Genomic DNA, 19,329 nt, shown 5'->3' with positions numbered 1-19,329 from the left:
GAGATACTAGAACCAGAGGGTAGAATAGAAATCGAGAGAATCCACGGGTTACCTCCTGAAAGAGATCCCAAATTGGAAAGTCCTCGAAATGTTGTGGCCAAACTCCAGAACTACCAGGTAAACGAGAAAATACTACAAGTGGCCAGAAAGAAACCATTCAAATATCACAGAACTACAGTGAGGATTGTGCAGGATCTGGCAGCCTCTACACTGAAAGATCGGAGGAAGTGGAATACAATTTTTCACAAGGCAAAAGAGCTCGGGTTACAACCAAGGATCACCTACCCAGTGAAACTGACCATATTCTTCCAGGCAAGGAGATAGTCATTCAACAATATAATGGATTTCCAGATGTTCCTAATTAAAAAGCCAGAGCTCAAAGCTCAACCTCCAATTACAAGATGCAAGAGAGACATAGAAAGGTAAAAAAGGAAAACACAAACACATACACACCCTGTTATTTAATAAGAGCAAACTGCTTATAGACAAGTAGAGGGTATGGGTATAAATTACACAAAATGATGATAAAAAAAAACCTTATTAAGGGCTACAAAGGGACTGCAGTGGAAGAAGAGGAAAGAATGAAATGGAAAAGGGTAAATTATGCCACACAAAGAGGCATAAAAACAATATAGTAGAGGGAAAGAAGAGAAGGAGATGAGCATTATATGAGCTTTTCCCTCATTGGTTCTGGTGCAAGGAGAGAATAACACAACCAGTTAAGCATAGGACTTTATCAAGAAGAGACACAAAATGTATACTAATAGAGGGAAAGAGGGGAGGGAGAGAAGCTTTGCATGAGATCTGTTCGGGTCAATTTTGGTTTGAAGAAGAAATAACATACTACATGAAGTATAAAAATCTATCATATCCTACAGGGAGTGGGGGGGGGAAGGGTTAGGAAAGGAGGAGGGTGGTTAGAAGGGAGGGAAGAAGTAAAGGGGAAAGGGAGGAAAAGGGAGGGGGACTCATAAGAAGGGAATACTGAGGGAGGCGGTGGTCAAAAGGAAAACTCTTAAGGAGAGGAAGGAAGAAGGAGAGAAAAATAAAAGCATAAACAGGGGAGGGAATAGGATGGAGGGAAAGAGACAGATAGTAATTATAACTGTGAACATGAATGGGATGAACTCTTCCATTAAACAGAGGCGAATAGCAGAATGGATAAAAAAAACATAATCCTACAATATGCTATTTACAAGAAACACATCTGAAACAGAGGGATACACACAGGGTAAAGGTAAAAGGCTGGAGTAAAATATATCATGTCTCAGCTAAAGTAAAAAAAGCAGGGGTAGCAATCCTTAGATAAAGCAAAAGCAAAAATTGATCTAATTAAAAGAGATAAGGAAGGAAACTATATCCTGCTAAAAGGCACCATCGAGAATGAAGCAATATCATTACTTAACATATATGCACCAAGTGGTGTAGCATCCAAATTCCTAGAGGAGAAGCTAAGGGAATTAGAGGAAGAAATAGATAGCAAAACTATACTAGTGGGGGAAACTTAATCTTCCCCTCTCTGAACTTGATAAATCCAACCTCAAAATAAACAAGAAAGAAGTGAAGGAGGTGAATAGAATTTTAGAGAGGGTAGGTATGATAAATCTCTGGAGAAAACTGGTGATAAAAAAGGAATATACCTTCTTCTCAGTGGTACATGGCACATACACAAAAATCGACCATGTACCAGGACATAAAAACCTCACAATTCAGTGCAGAAAGGCAGAAATATTAAATGCATCATTCTCAGATCATGATGCAATAAAAATCATATGCAATAAAAGGCCATGGAAAGATAGACTAAAATCTAATTGGAAACTAAACAATGTAATCCTAAAGAATGATTGGGTCAAACAAGAAATTATAGAAACAATCAGTAACTTCATTCAAGAGAATGACAATAATGAGACAACATACCAAAATTTGTGGGATCAGCAAAGGCAGTTCTTAAAGGAAGTTTTATATCCCTGAGTGCATACATGAATAAATTAGAGAAAAGGGAGGTCAATGAATTGGGAATGCAATTTAAAAAGCTAGAAAAAGAACAAATTGAGAATCTACAATTAAATACCAAATTAGAAATAATGAAAACCAAAGGAGAGATCAATAAAATCAAAATTAAGAAAACTATGGAATTAATAAATAAAACTAAGAGCTGGTTTATGAAAAAAAAACAATAAAATTGATAGACCCTTAGCCAATATGATAAAAAAAAGATGAAAACCAAATTATGAGTATCAAAAATGAAAAGGGTGAATCTACCTCCAATGAAGAGAAAATTAAAACAATAATTAGGAATTATTTTACCAAATTATATGCACATAAATTTGACAATGTTAGTGAAATGGATGAATATTTACAAAAATATAAGCTGCCCAGATTAACTGAAGAGGAAGTAAATTACTTAAATAACCCCATCTCACAAAAAGAAATTGAACAAGCCATCAGTGAATTCCCTAGGAAAAAATCTTCAGGGCCAGACAGATTTACTAGTGAATTCTGTCACATTTAAAGAACAATTGATTCCAATACTCTACAAACTATTTGGGAAAATTAGTGAAGAAGGAGTCCTACCAAATTCTTTTTATGACACAAACATGGTACTGATACCTAAATCAAGAAGAGATAAAATGGAAAAAGAAAATTATAGACCAATTTCCCTCATAAATATAGATGCAAAAATTTTAAATAAAATATTAGCAAAAAGACTTCAGCAACTTATCACAAGAATAATACACTTTGATCAGGTAGGATTTATTCCAGGAATGCAAGAATGGTTTAATATTAGGAAAACCATCAGTATAATTGATCATATCAACAATAAAACTAGCAGAAACCACATGATTATCTCAATAGATGCAGAAAAGGCTTTTGACAAAGTACAACATCCATTCCTATTAAAAACACTAGAAAGTATAGGAATAAATGGAGACTTCCTTAAAATAATAAGTATCATCTATTTAAAGCCATCAGCAAGTATTATATGTAATGGGGAGAAGCTAGAAGTATTTCTAATAAGATCAGGGGTGAAACAAGGGTGTCCACTATCACCCCTTTTATTCAGTCTGGTACTAGAAGTGTTAGCAGTAGCAATTAGAGAAGAAAAAAAATCAAAGGAATAAAATTAGGCAAAGAAGAGATCAAGTTATCACTCTTTGCAGATGATATGATGATATACTTAGAGAATCCTAAAGAATCAAGTAAAAAACTGCTTGAGACAATAAATAAATTTGGCAAATTTGCAGGATATAAAATAAACCCACATAAATCCTAGGCATTCCTGTATATCTCTAATGAAATCCAACAGCAAGAAATAGAAAAAGAAATCCCATTTAAAGTTACTGTAGACATTATAAAATATCTGGGAAACTACCTGCCAAAACAAACCCAGGACCTATATGAACACAACTACAAAACACTTTTCAGACAAATAAAGTCAGATCTAACTAATTGGAAAAACATCAATTGTTCATGGCTGGGTTGAGCTAATATAATAAAAATGACAATTTTACCTAAATTAAATTACATATTTCGTGCCATACCAACCAATTTACCAAAAAATTACTTTATAGAACTAGAAAAAATAGTAACAAAATTCATTTGGAAGAACAAAAAGTCAAGAATATCAAGGGAATTAATGAAAAGAAATGCTAGGAATGGTGACCTAGCTATACCAAATTTTAATCTGTATTATAAAGTAGCAGTCATCAAAACAACTTGGTACTGGCTGAGGAATAGAGCAGTGAATCAATGGAATAGATTAGGCACACGAGATTCAGAAGTCAATGACTATAATAATCTACTCCTTGATAAACCTAAAGACCCCAGTTTGGGGGATAAGAACTCATTATTTGACAAAAACTGCTGGGAAAACTGGAATATAGTATGGCAGAAACTGGGCATAGATTATTATCTAACACTGTATACCAAAATTAAGTCTAAATGGGTGCGTGATCTAGGTATAAAGGATGATACTGTAAGCAATCTGGGAAAGCAAGGAATAGTTTCCCTGTCAGATTTATGTAGAGGGGAAGATTTCAGGACCAAACAAGAATTAAGAGAGCATTATAAAATGCAAAATGGATAACTTTGATTACATGAAATTGAAGAGCTTCTGTACAAACAAAGCCAATGTAACCAAGATTAAGAGGGAAGTGGGAAATTGGGAAAGAATTTTTACAACCAATATCTTTGATAAAGGCCTCATTTCTAAAATATACAGAGAATTGAGTTAAATGTATAAGAATACAAGTCATTCCCCAATTGATAAATGGTCAAAGGATATGAACAGGCAGTTCTCAAAGGAAGAAATTAAAGGTATCTATAAGCATATGAAAAAATGCTCTAAATCACTATTGATTAGAGAAATACAAATCAAAACAACTCTGAGGTACCACATCCCACCAGTCAGATTGGCTAAGATGACAAAACAGGAAAATGATAGATGCTGGAGAGGATGTGTAACAACTGGAACAGCAAACATACATTGCTGGTGGAGTTGTGAACTGATCCAGCCATTCTGGAGAACAATCTGGAGCTATGCCCAAAGGTCTATAAGTAATTTCATATCCTTTGACCAAGCAATACAACTTCTAGGGTTGTATTCCAAAGAAATCGTAGAAGTGGAAAGAAGACCCATATGTACAAAAAATATTTGTAGCAGCTCTTTTTGTGGTGGCAAAAAATTGGAAATTAAGGGGATGCCCATCAATTGAGGAATGGCTAAACAAGTTATGGTATATAAATGTAATGGAATACTATTGGGCCATAAGAAACGAAGAGCAGATGGACTTCATATTTACTTGGAGAGGCTTATATGAACTGATGCTAAGTGAGAAGAGCAGAACCAGGAAATATTTGCACACACTTACAGATACAACATATGTGTGACAACTAACTTTGATAGACTGAACTCTTCTCAGCAATGCAGGGCTATAAGTAAACTCCAAAAGACTCATGATGGAGAGAGATGTCTACATGCAGAGAAAGAACTAGAAAGAACAGAGTTTGAATGCAGATTGAAGCAAATTACCTGCTCTCTTTCTTTTTCTTGTTTGGTTTTGTTTCCTCTTTCCCACTGTTCATTCCATCCCATACAATCCTTCTTTATAACCTGAGTAATGTCTAATGTGAAACTATGTGCAGATCCTATACTTGATTGTATGCTGCCAGGGCGGGATGGGAAGAAAATTTGAAACTCAAAGAACTGGGGAACTGAATCTTATAAACTCAAAGTAAATGAACAAATTAATAAAGACAAAAAAAATTAAAAATAAATAAATAAAACATGAAAAAATAAAAAATGAAAAAAAATTGTTGTTGATTTTTTTTGCTAGCCCTAAAATGTAGTTTTATTAATATAGCACAAATTGATAAATTGATTTTCGTAGCATTGTAATTTGTATCCTATAGCTATAGCTCAGTCATGAGTACTGAACATCCATGCAGTTATTTCAACTTTTTACTACTTCTTTAAGGAGTATTTTGTAATCATATATCTATTCACACATTGATCACGTTTTGGTTGATGGACTCCCAGATATTTCATATACTTTGAAGTTATTTCAAATGGAATTGTCCTTTCTATCACTGTTTCCAAGATTTCACTGTTGCTATATTAATCATTGTGGATTTAGTTTGTGGCCGACAACTTTACTTAAGCTACTGATTTTAATTCATTTTTTCTGAATCCATAGGATTTTTAAAAATAAACCATAGTGTCATCCATAAATAAGGATAGATTTCTCACTTATCAACCTATATTTATGATTTTGACTTTAATTTCATTTTCTTATCTTATCACTGTTGCTAGCCTTTCTAGAACTATGTCAAATAACAGCAAGGAAAGAGGAGACCCTTGCTATATGCCTACATTTACTGGGAAAGCTTCTGTTACATTCTGCTTGATACTTAAACTTCATTAGAACATACAAGAGTTTGCAAGGCTGCTTAATAGGCATTTCACATTTTGCTTTGGGTCTGCACTGTCCAAACAAGTATTGATATGTGTCTTCTGGTAAAAGAGACAGATGTAGGCCCCTCTTCTTATCAGTGACTGTCATCTCCAAGAGTTCTGGAACAGTTCCTGGGAACCCTTCCTCTCCTGCCATTCATCCCTGACTCAGTGGAACCCAGGACCCCCAGGGCCTCCATAAGATCATCTCCAAGCCTGAACATTTCCATCTTAGAACAGCTACTCATCTGCCTGAGTTTAGAAAAAATCGAACACAAAAGAGGCAGGTCAAGCCCAGGTTACAGCTTGGCTAGGCAGAGTGTGTGCTTTAGACACCATGTTTTCACAGCTAAGTGGCAGCTGGGGTGCGGATAGGGGTGAACAGCTCTTCCCCTATCCCCTGTTAGGAAACAACTTGAAACAGTTCTGACATAATTTACAGCCCAAAAGGAAGAGACAGTTGAAGGGGGGTTCATTCACACTCTCTTTCAGACATCCTCTAAATCATCAGTTTTTGCCTTTGCTGCCAATAAAGGAACTCTTCATTATCTCAAAGGGTAAGTTTTTTATCCCAGAGTCACACATGGTCAGAAGTTGGCCCCAAAGCTCACACCTGGTAAATTAAAAACAAAAATGGCAATCTGGAGCATATCTCCATCAGGATGGCCCATGTTGGCCAATTCAACTTCTGTATGTGTGTGTGTGTGTGTGTGTGTGAGAGAGAGAGAGAGAAAGACAGAGAGACAGAGAGACAGAGACAGAGAGACAGAGACAGAAACAGAGCCAGACAGACAGAGATAAGTACAGAGTTGCTGTTTAGTCATGTCCAACTCTTCATGACCCCATTTGTGGTTTTCTTGGTAAAGATACTGGAGTGGTTTGCCATTTCTTTCTCCAGCATACAAACACACACACACACACACACATGCACACACGCATGCACATAGCTAGGTGGTGCAGTGGATGGAATGCCAGGTTCATCTTCCTGAGTTCAAATACAGTCTCAGATACTTCCTAACTGTGTGACCCCTGGACAAGTCACTTAACCCTGTGGCCTCAGTTTCCTCATCTGGAAAATGAGCTGGAGAAGAAAATGGCAGACCACTCCAGTATCTTTTCCAAGAAAACCCCCAATGGGGTCAGACACAACTGAAAGGACTCAATGATGACATATACACACATATAGATAGATTAAAAATATATATACACATTTTGCCAGATCTGAGATTTCATTGGTGTAGGGAGCGCTCAGTGAGGAATTTCCTCTCCTGTTGCAGATTGGTAACCAAATCTTGTCATTTTTATCTCTTTCACATCTTTGTCATTTGTCCCCCTCTCTCAATTTACAATGCCACCATCCTAATCCATCCCCTCTCACCTTGTACCTGTGCATGACTCTAATATATCTGTGCTTGCATATATACCTGCTTGTCCATGGTCACATGTGTATCTTGTGTGTGTAATATATATTTATGGATATTCAGGTATAAATATGCATAAACATTTGTGAGTATTTGTGCACATATTAGTGTGTGTATATAAATATAGTGTTTATATTCCCATAATATGTATGTGTACATGGATATGTTTATACATGTGTATGTACACATAAAGACACTTGAAAAGCTAAACAACTGTTGTTGTTCAACTGTTTTAATCGTGTCTGACTCTTTGTGATCCCATTTGATGTTTTCCTGGCAAAGATACTGGAGTGGTTTTCCATCTCCTTCTCTAGCCAATTTTCCAGATGAGGAAACTGAGGCCAACAGGGTGAAGTGACTTGTCCAGAATCACACAGGTAGTAATCAAATCTAAGGCTAGATTTGAATTCAGGAAGATGAGTCTTTCTGACTCCAGGTTCAAAGTTCAGTAAATGAAGAACATGCAACAGGGGACTGGCCAATTAGGGCTCAGTCCTGGAAGTATGCATATTTGGTTAACCTTTTTCTCATGACATGGAAGGGACATGTTCTTTGAAGCTGGGAGCCGTGGCACTATAGATTCCATGGGATCATAGATTTAGAGCTAGAAAGGACCTCAGAAATCATCTAGTCCAACCTCATTTTACAGTTGAGGAAACTGAAGCTCATGGTCACACACCTCGCAAGTAAGTGGGAGAAGCAGCCAGTTTTTCAGAGGACCTGAGTTCAGATACTACCTTTGATGCTTACTTCCTGTGGGACCTTGGGCATCATCTCCCTGGGCCTCAGTTTCATCATCTACAAAATGAGGGGGTTGTGCTAGATGATCTCTGAAGACCCTTCCAGCTCTAGACCTATGGTCCTGTAAGTGTCAGAGCAGGATTTGGACCCAGGTCTTTCTCAATCCAAGTCCAGACCCCTGAAAGGTTGTCTTTCCTTTAGAAAAGCAGATCAAAGAACCTGTGCTAATAGGCCATCCTGGGTGTGCTAGGGTGCTTGCTAATACACCTCTCTACCCCCTTCCCCACCCTGATTGTTGTAAAAACCAAATGAGGTAATATTTGTAAAGTGCTTTACAAACCTTAAAGCTTTACATAAATGCTAGCTATTATTATTTTTAAAAGAAAGGACTCTATTTAGTGGGTCTATCAATAATAGCAATGTTTAAGAAGAAGTATCAATAAAACATCTTTTAAAATGATCAGCATCCTGTAGCCTTCTACCCTCAAGATTACTCCTAATAACAATTCACATTTGTATCACCCTTTATAGTTTACAAGGGACTTTCTTTCCAACATCCTTGCAGAGCAGACAGTATAAGTCATGCCATCCTTCTCTTATGACTGAGAAGAAATCCAACCTTCTTTTCACTTTTAAATGCCACCTTTACTAGCATGATGCTAAAAAAAATTCCAGACCCATTTACCTGAACATATAGTTCTTCTGCCCCAAACCTGTTCTTTACAAGGCTAATTTCTATGACCACACCTCATCCAAACTTTCCTATTTCTGTTAAAGTCACATTCATTATAACATTTTTCCAGGATTGTAACCAACACTTTTCCAGGATTGTAACCTTGACATTAGCTTTGACTTCATGCCAATATCCCATCATTTCCACCTTTCATATTTAACCTATTTCTTACTCATACTGCTACCACCCTCATTACATTGTGCCTAGATTATAGTAATAGGTTCTTGGTCTGGGCCTCTCTCTCTCAAGGCTCTCCCCAGTCCAGTCCATCCTGTGCATTGCTTCTAAAGCAATTTTTCCTTAAGTACAGATCTCATGCTGTGATCCCCCTATTCAAACAAGTATACAGGCTTCCTACTGCCTCTAGGGTGAAATACAAGCTCCTTTGTTTAGTTTCTAAAGCCCTTCTTAACCTGGCCCCATCCTATTTTTCCAGACTTGTCCAGACGTCTCCCCTTTCCATTTGTTTAGCCAACTAAACTGGCCTTCTCTCTGCTTCTCACACATGACGTTCCATCTCCTATATTGGTGAGCTTGCAGTCGCTCTCTAAACGTGTTTCTTCTTTGCTTGTACCTCACTGTCTCCCTCTTCCTTTAAAGACACTCTCAAGTACCCTCTTCTTCATGATGCCCATCCCTGCAACTGCTACTACTCTCCCTCCCAAACTACCTTGAATTTAACAACCTTGTGTATGTTTCTATTTACTGACTTTATATTTCTGCCACTTTTATTTTTTCATATGTACTTGCTGTCTTCCCCAATTAAGATGTATGTGCTTTGTGAGGAGGGTTTGTTTCATTCTTTGTGCTGGTATCTCCAGTGGTTTGCAGGATACCTGGAATATATTAGACATTCAATAAACACTTGTCGATTGTTGATTGATTGATTCTCTTCCAGCTCTCCATAATCTTAGTAAGATGTAGAATCCAAAGTGTGCCATGTGGCCAGAAAGTCCAGGAGAAAATGGAAAAAAAAAAAAGAGATGATACAATGCCAACTCAGGCTAGGGAAGGGTCCCCCTGAGGTCCCTGGGTGAACGGGATTGGGGAAAGAGGCCTGTGTACCTTTAAGACATGTCTGGCCAGCCTAGTGGCTGTGGAGCAGTGGGTCAGGGAATGAACTGTTGATCCTAACCAAGTTTGCCAGCCATGCTTTTCTCATGGCTTCCACACAATGGCCCATTTTTTGCCCACCTGCCGATAATGCTTAATTAGGCAAGGAGTTGATTAATTTGAGGTAATTGACAGCTAATTACAGGCCTGAGGGCTCATTAACTTGACATCTTGTCTCAGTGAATTGGCTGAAGAGAGTCAGGTGATGGGCAACCTTCCCTACTCCCTTCCCAGCTCCCTCCCTGTGTGCCACCCCCTGCGCCCTAGCCAGCTGCGGGCAAGCAAGACCTTGAGCAGGGCACACTCAGTAGTGGCAGCAGCAATAGCAATGGGGGAGAACAACTGGGGTGGGCTCCAGACATCCCTACCAGGGTCTCTCAAAACCACATTGGGAACAACAGTGACACATTCTGGTCAGTCAGTCAACAAGAATTTAGTGTTTACCACATGCCAGCCAGATCCCGGCATGAGCACCAAGGGACATAAAGAAAGAGAAGAACATAGTCCCTGCCTTCAAAAGACTCACATTCTAATAGGGAAGACAAAATACAAATAAATGTATATACAATGTTAATGGCAACTGGAAGGAGAAGCAAATGGCAGGCGAGTTATGTTTGTCCAGGTGGCTTGAGCAGGGAGTCAGTTGATAGACCTTAAGTTACTAGCCACCTTCTGTACTTCTATTTCCTTTTCTGAGCACCAGTAGGAGATTCTTTTGTTTTTTGGAGGGGGGAAGGCAGGGCAATTGGGGTTAAGTGATTTGCCCAAGGTCACATGGCTAGTAAATGTTAAGTGTCTGAGGTTGGATTTGAACTCAGGTCCTTCTAACTCTAGGGCCAGTGCTCTATTCACTGTACCACCTAGCTGTCCCAGTAGGAGATTCTTAAGTTCAAAAATGAGCACAGGTCTTATAGAAGATTTCCCTAAGAGTGTGCTTTTGGGGATAAGGAAGAAGATCCTCATCAGAGGACAGATTTACAGCTGAAGAACTAAAGCCTTGCAATTTGAGGGGGGCAGAAGATGGAGGAAAGGGGAGTTGAGAAGTGAAATGTGAGCTGGATCTTGCTTAAGAAATAGCATAATACAGTAGAAAAAAATATAGGACCAGAGTTCAAATTCTGACTCTCTGTCACTCCCTGCATGAGCTCCATAAATCATTTAACCTCTCTGGACTTTAGGTTCCCCAACTGAAAACAAGATGTTCAACTACAAGAATTCAGCTCTAAAACTTATGGCTGCCCTACACAACATACGCCCCACCAGAGGATTTGTTGCGGCCGGCAAAAAATGTAGAGGATGTAAAAGAAAGTAAAGATGTAAGAGGAGCTTTGTCCATACCCCGCTTAACCCGCCTTCTACTAGTCACTGTTGTGCCCCTCAGGTAACTTGGCAGGTGGCTTCCCCCTTGTGTAAGCTCTCCTGTTTATCACGTGACCCATGGCAACCAACCATGTTTCTGTCTCCAGTCACTAGATTATAGAACTTTAGCCTATTTTAATTTAGGCACCTACCTACTGCCAAGTTGTGCGGGTCTGTCCTATGGCATTATTTGATTTGCTTGAATAGTGAAGGTGGAAGGTGAATGGAGAGTGTTAAATATCCCCAAAGTGTTTTCACCTTTCAGAATTTGGGGGAGAAGGATGAATCGGTCTAAGGAGTCTAATTGGCTATGAGTCCTTTATTTGTCTGTATTTGCTTATAGCTTCCAATGAGGTCTCTCTGTTATACATTTTCTGTGATGAAGGAAATAAAGATGCTCCTATGACCAGTATTTATATGGCATATTTCTGCAAAAATTGAGGGAGCTGTCTCCTTTTTTCTCTTAAAGCTTTTCTGATATATAGAGGCTCCTTCCCTCTCTTCAGCATGCCCTCAGTCTCCCTGGAAGACAAAATTCTCATATTGTTATTATCCTAGTCTGTACAAAGGGAAAATAAGACTGGACCATAAAAGGCAGGTCCAGGAGTCTCATCCATCAGAGCAACAGGGCTCAACTTCTTCTCTTACCCCAAATGGCAACTACTGATGAACTCAGGATGCTGGAAACCAAGTATGGTCCCACCACCACCAGCCAAGCTAAAGAATCCCAGACTCTAAGAGTTGTAACAGACCTCAGAGGTTATCCAATCCATGCCTTAGATTGATAGGAATTCCCTCTATTACATCCCAGTAATTGATTATCCAATTTCTGGTGTGCCCAGGGAGCCACTGCCTCAGAGGAAACCCATTTCACTTTTGAACAGTTCTAATTTGGGGGAATTTTCCCCTTATATGAAGCTGAAATCTTTCTGCTACTTCCACCCATTCTACTCTTTGAGGCCAAGCAAAACCAATCTTAAAATTTCATGATTATTCTTCAAATACTTGCAGACAAGTATCATATCCCCACTAAGTATTATCTTCTCCAGGCCAAAATTCCCACCCTTACACCAACACTTACATGTGATAGACTCCTTTCTTCTCATCACTCTTGTAACCATCTTTTTTATTTGAAGAAAAAATTTAAATAATATATTTTATTCAGCCAATACCTACTTTTTCACTTTCCCATCCCAAGCCTTCCCCCTCCCCCATTTTGAGAATACAACTATATAGTATAATTAATCAAAGCAAATTTCCACACTGGCTATGTCCAAATAATATTTGTCTTATTTTGCATTCTGATTCCTTCATCTGTCTATCAGGAGGTGGGTAGCATATCATAAGTCCTCTGGATTCCTAGTTAGTAATCACACTGATAAGAGTACAGCACAATAGCATTCCATCCCATTTATATGCCACAACTTGCTCAGCCATTTCCTAATTGACAGGTATCCCCTCGTATTCCCATTTTCTACCACCTCATTTTGTATATTCTTAGTCTGTTTTGCTTAGGATCAATCTCTCCCTTATTCTACCCCCCCTGTAGTTTCCCCTCCTCCCTTCTCCCCTTCTCCTATTTCCCTGTTGAGTGAAGTGTATTTCTGTATCGAGCCCTGTCTCTGTGTGTTCTTCCTTCTTTTGACTGGTTCAAATTAGAGTATGGTTCAAGTATCATCCACTCTTCCCCACTCCTTGTTTATTTAAATGTTTTGTGCACTCTGATTATGAAATAATTTCCCCTGACCTTCCTCCCCCTCCACCACAGAATATTCCTCTTCCCCTCTCTTTCCATTCTTTTCTTAAGATCAACAAAAATGGGTGGCTAGGTGGTACAGTGAATAGAGCACTGGCCCTGGAGTCAGGAGGACCTGAGTTCAAATCTAACCTCAGACACTTAACACAAAAACTAGCTGTGTGACCTTGGACAAGTCATTTAACCCCAATTGCCCTCCAAAAAGCAAAAAAAAAAAATCAACAAAGAGCAACTCTCAGGCCTTATCTAATTAGACTCCCTCTATGAACCCTGATTATGATAGGGTTCAAATGGGAAAAATACACCTTCTCCTCTATTTGAATATAAGCAGTTCATCCTTGCTTAATCCTTTATAATTGTTCATTCATGTTTAACTTGTTATATTTAACTTTGCTCTTGTTTTTGACTTTCAAAGTTTCTCCACAACTCTGGTCTTTTCATCAGAAAATGCTTTTTCATGCTCTATTTCTTTAAAAATCCATTCCCGCTCCGCACCCCCCCCCCCCCGGTCCCCTGCCTCACCTTGTAAGTATTATACCCAGTTTTTCTGGGTAAGTTATTCTGGGTTGTAAACCTATATAATTTGCTTTCTGAAATATATTCCAAGCTCTTCGCTCCTTCGTAGTGTTGAGGGCTAAGTTGCATGTGATCTTGACTGTGACTCCTTGGTACTTGAATTCTTTTTGTCTGTTTGCAACATTTTTTTCTTTGACCTAGAAGTTTTAGATTTTGACTCTGATGTTCCTGGGAGTTTTCATTTTAGGATTTCTTTCAGAAGGTGATTGGCAGATTCTTTTTCCACTTTGTTCTCTGGTTCTAAGAGATCTTGGCAGTTTTCTTTTAAGATTTTTAAAAAATATATTATAGTTAAACTCTTTTTTTTTTGGTGAACATTCAACTAGTCCAGTAATTCTTAACTTTTTTTCCCTCCATTTTCCAGGTCAGGTTTCATTTTAGGGTTTTTTAAAATTTTGTTTTGTTTTTGCTATCTTACATTTTCTTCTATTTTTTCCCCCAACCTTTTGACTTAGTTTTAATATTTTTGTCTCATGGAGTCATTAGCTTCTATTTAGTTCATTCAAACTTTCAGTGAATTTGTTATTGAGCAAGATTTTAAACTTCTTGTGCCAAGCTGTTAATTACCTTTCCAATTCTTTCTTATATAACTCATTTCTTTTCCAATTTTTTTTTCCTCAAGTGCTCTCATTTCATTTAAGAAGAATTTTAAAAATCTTTGTTAAATTCTTGCTTCATTTCTTCTGGGAATTCTAGTTGAGTTTGTGCCCAGGTTGTGTTTTTCTTTGAAATATTGCCTGTAGGTATTTTGGAGTCATTTTCTACTGCATTTGTTTCTTAAGCATCCCTATCATCATAAAAGCTCATTATGATGGGAAGCTTTCCTTTGTTTGCCCATTCTTCCAGTCTACTTTTGACTTCAAACATAATGTTAAGTCTGGGCTCTGGTCTGGGCTGGTCCTCTCTCTGCTTTCTTGGAGATACTGAGTGTTGTGTTATTTCAGGTTCTCAGGGACAATCTGAGGACCTGCAAGCTTTTGCTGCTCCCAAAGTGGTCTGATCCAAGGCAAAGTCTGATTGTTGACCCCCTGGTCTGACCTCTTCAAGTTCCTAACCTGTGTCTAGGTCTGAGTAAGAATAGGCTGGTGCTGGATTCTGCTCCTATCAGTCAGTTGAGAAGCTTTGTTGGTTCAGTGGCAGAATTGTAGGCTGGTTATTCCTCTGCAGGTCTTTCTACCTGGAATACCACTCCCTGGTATAGGTGCCCTTTTCAATCCACCTTGGATCTGTGACCTGGAACTGGTAACAACAACACTGCTACTTGGCACCTGTCTCCATCACCGTTCCTCAGTGTGGGTCTGTCTGGTAGTGCCCTGGTACAGATCAAGGACCTCCTCATGCTCTGGTGCACAGCCTCTCCTGGGGTGCTAGAGTGCTGGCCTGACCCAACCCCATTGTCTATAGACCTCCCTGCCTGTCTCCCTGTCCTGAACTGTGCTGGAAATGATTCACTGTGATTTTTTTTAATTTCCACCTCAAGATTCAATCTAGTACATTTTCTCAATCTGTTTGGAGAAGCTTGTAGACGGGGTTCACCACAGTGCTTCTCATCATTCACCATCTTGGCTCCACCTCTATAACTGTCCTTTTGATGTGTTGTTAATAGCCTTCCTAAAATGGGACCTTCTCCAAAGGTCCAAAACTTTTTGCCTAGAACCATATGACTCTTTCTTTTTTTTTCTTTTTTGAAGGGGGGAAGGCAGGGTTATTGGGGTTAAGTGACTTGCTCAAGGTCACACGGCTAGTAAGTGTTAAGTGTCTAAGGCCAGATTTGTACTCTTCTCAACCCCTGGGCTGGTATTCTATTCACTGTGCTACCTAGCCACCTGAACCTTATAACTCTTAGAAATGGCTTCTAGTTTTGTTTTGCTTTTTTTTCCTTAGTGGCATCATTTGTCCCCACATGAATCACCAGACGTAGGTAGTATTCTCCAGGCTGGATAAAGTCTTAGCAGACTATCCATTACATCCTTGAAAAGAAAACTCTCTTCCCAATTGTTCATTTCATGTAGACATAGAGCAACCACCAAACCCTCCAGGAGGGAATCACTAACCAACATCATAGGATCAGAGACTTTGAGGTGGAAGGTTCTTTAGAGGTCTTCCAGGCCAACCCCGTTATTTTATAGATGAGGAAACTGAGACCCAAAGAAGTTCAGTGACTTGCCTAAGTTCAAACATATAAGTGGCAGAGATGGGATCTGAACTCAGGTCTTTTAATTCCCAACCAAGGTCTCTTTCCACTGTATCGTGATACCCCTCATCTCTTCCTCTGACCAGTACTGGTTATTCTTTCTCTTGGTGGTACCTGAAGGAGCTTCCATAGAAAAAGCCTCAAATCTGTCCCATAGTTGCAAAAATTGTTTCTTCTTTTCTTTTTTTGCATCACTTTTTTCCACCCTCCAAATTCCTCATACAGGTTGGAATTTCACTCTGCCCCTCATTCCTTTTCCCCTCACTTCATTTTTAACTCAAAACACTTCTTTGACTCTTTTGAGGAGCACTTCCTTCTTTCAGATAAATTGGAGAGTAGACACGTGTTCCTCCAGAATAGAAACCAACTTTCACTTCATGCATCTGTAGGTGCTACTTGATTCTGGGAAAACACAGACATGGGGAAAGGGAATGAATATTTGTTAAGCACCCACTGTGTGCCAGGAATTGTGCTAAGCACTTTATGAATATTGCATCCAATCCTCACAGTGGCCCTGAGAGTTCTACTACGGTTCTACTATAATCCCCATTTTATAATTGAAGAAACTGAGGCAGACAGATTAAGTGCCTTGCCCAGAACACATAGCCAGTAAGTGTCTGAGGCAGGTCTTCTAACTCCAGGCTCAGAACTTTTATCTGCTTCACCATTCAAGCTACTGTAGGATTTGTCTTGTCTTTGGTGCTTGTTTGAAGCAATATCCTCAAATCTTTTTCTTCTTTTGGGGAATAGCTCCCTTGCTTAACTTTTGTCGTTAAGAGCTAGGACAAATTACCTATTCTCTGCTCTGAAAATTATGTTTCTGGGAATTGATAAATAAGACTTTTTTAGAGTGTGTTTCCTACTATTTTTGTCTATATGCTCAGCTGCCTTTAATCAACAGCAATTTCCTTCCAAGAACTAACACTGATAAACACAAGCAAAAGCTAATCCATAAACAGAAATTTAATTTTCTAATTAGATATAGCAACTTGTTTCTACTTTTCACGTGACCTGTACATAGTCCCAAGTATTTCCCTGGCTACTAGGCTCTCTGGTCCCACTGGAGAGAAAAGAGAAGAGGAGAAAAACTTAAGTTAATTCTAGTACCCTCCCTTCATTGATTATTTCCATTTTATCCTGTATATAACGTGTTTATGCAGAATTATGTGTATACTATCTCTCCCCTCATTAGACTGTAATCTCCTTGAGGGCAGGAACTATCTTTTGCCTTGCTTTGTATCCCTAGCACGTAGCACAGTGCCTGAAACATAGTAGGCATTGACTACGTGTTTATTGACTTCAGTTATTTAGAAGACAGAAGCAACCACAAGACACAAGTACAGACCTTCAAACAGTCCGATTCATGAGTAAAAATCCAGACAGAATCTAATTCTGTCTATGACATTTTTCTTTGCCTCTTGTTCCTTCTGCTTACCTGACTGCTTGACTCTCACTCACAATAAAGTGTAAATTGAAATAGAAAATGCCGGAAACAGAAAATTCATCCATAGGTGGAAAAAAAAGAGAAGTCAATGTTCAGAGAAGAAGATGATAAATTAAAATTAGTAAAAATGTATCCCATTTACATTTGTCATTTTTTTTGTTTCTTTTCCTCACATTTTGGATATTTTATGGTGTAATCACATAGCTTGAGTAGAAAGGTAACTAATTTATTTAACTATCTCAACTATTTTATTTTGTAAATAAGTACAAGCCTCTACAAAAATCCAAGCCTTTTACCTCCAAGTGGGAAGGAGGTGACCTAAAGTTCTTGAAGTCTATGTCCATAGAAAGAGCTAGGTGGTACTATGCATAGAGCACTGGACTTCAAATAAGTAAGACCTGAGTTCAAATCTAGTCTCAGACACTTCCTAGCTCTGTGACCCTAGGCAAGTTGCTTAACAGCTATCTACCTCAGTTTCCTCATCTGAACAATGGGAATGATAATAATAGCACCTACTTCCTAGGGTAGTTGTGAAGATCAAATGAGATAATATTCGTAAAGTGCTTGGCAAACCTTAAAGCGCCATGTAAATGCTAACTACTATTATTGTTTATATAATATTATATCATATCATATATACATCTAGATATACACACATGCATTCATATATACACATACATATATGCACATGCATACATACACATATATACATACAAATATATACATATACGAAAATGCTGTTATTTTTCTACCTAGACAAAAACATTATATGCCAGATAGTGTGCTAAGAGCACAGGACACCAAAATTGAAACATTATCTGCCCTCAAGGAGCTTACATCTTATTAGGAGAATACAACATTTATAAAGACTAATGAATAAAAAGAATTTAGGAAAGAAAAGCAAACCAATAACTAGAGGATTAGGAAAATTTTACTGGAAGAAATGATACATGAACTGAGTCTTGTAGGAAGTCAGGAATTCTAAGATAGAAGTGAGGAGGGAATACATTTCAGATGCAGGGGAATAGCTTTTGCAAAGGCCTGGAGATTGAAAATGGAATAATAAATTTGGGGAATAACAACTAAGCCAGTTTGACTGACACATAAAATGTAGCCTGAAAATGTAGGCTGGAGCCAAATTATGAAAGTTTTTATATGCCAAGTTGAGGAATTTATTGTTGATTATAAGGGCATTAGGGAGCTAGTGAATATTCTTTTTCTTTTTTGGAGAGGCAATTGGGGTTAAGTGACTTGCCCAAGGTCACACAACTAGTTAAGTGTTAAGTGTCTGAGTCCAGATTTGAACTCAGGTCCTCCTGACTCCAGGGCAGGTGTTCTATTCACTGCACCACCTAGCTGCCCCACTAGTGAGTATTTCTGATAAAAAGATGACCACATCTGTGCTTTAGCAAGATTATTTTGGCAGCTATGTGGATGATGGGTTGGAATGAAGAGAAACTGGAAACTGGGAGTCCAGTTAGCAATATAGCTCAGGCAAGAAATGATTAGAGCCAAAACTGGGTGGTGACCCTACCAGTAGAGAGAAGAGGAAAGATGTGGAAGTAGAATTCATAATACTTAACAGCTAATTGGGTAGGAGAATAGGGGAAAGAGGGCAGAGTAGAGGATGATTCTGAGGTTGCAAACTTGGGTAATGGGAAAGATAATGACAACTACCAGAGAAGTAGAAAAATGCAAGGGGTTGCAGGAAATTAGAAAATTAATTCCATGTTAGACACATTGAGTTTGAGATGGTTATAGGATTTCTAGCACGAGATATCTGATAGAAAGTTGGTTATGTGAAGCTGGAACTGAGGGGAAATAATAGGACTGGATAAATAAATTTGGAGGTTATTTGCCTAAAAATAGTAATTGAATCTATGAGAGTATAGAAAGAATGCCAGTGGACTTCTAGATAGAGTATAGAGAAAGAGGTGAAGAGGGCTCAGAACCGAGATTTGGGGAATACCCATAGTTAGGGACACAGGTAATGATGTGGCAGAAGAGAGCATGAAGGAAGAAGCAGACTGATAAGAGAA

At 38.6% G+C, this 19,329-nt stretch overlaps 1 protein-coding gene across 3 annotated transcripts in view; it reads right to left on the bottom strand.

Annotated features, from left to right (window-relative positions):
- The window catches only part of LIN52 (lin-52 DREAM MuvB core complex component), a 415,840-nt gene that overhangs the window by 57,910 nt on the left and 338,601 nt on the right, over positions 1–19,329 (bottom strand). The window contains exon 7 of one of the 3 annotated variants that reach the window (XM_069092196.1): positions 13,630–16,248. The exons of the other annotated variants lie outside the window; for them this stretch is intronic. Within the exon in view, the coding sequence (XP_068948297.1) occupies positions 16,247–16,248 (2 nt within the window). The 3' untranslated portion in view covers positions 13,630–16,246. Of the gene's footprint in view, positions 1–13,629; positions 16,249–19,329 lie in introns of those variants that run through there. 3 annotated transcript variants of the gene reach the window in all.

This window comes from Petaurus breviceps, unplaced genomic scaffold (assembly GCF_028583685.1).
Source record: "Petaurus breviceps papuanus isolate PSGF00001 unplaced genomic scaffold, PetGlider_PUasm1.0 189, whole genome shotgun sequence".
NCBI classification, from domain to species: domain Eukaryota; kingdom Metazoa; phylum Chordata; class Mammalia; order Diprotodontia; family Petauridae; genus Petaurus; species Petaurus breviceps.
This window is presented reverse-complemented; position numbering and strand designations above follow the sequence as displayed.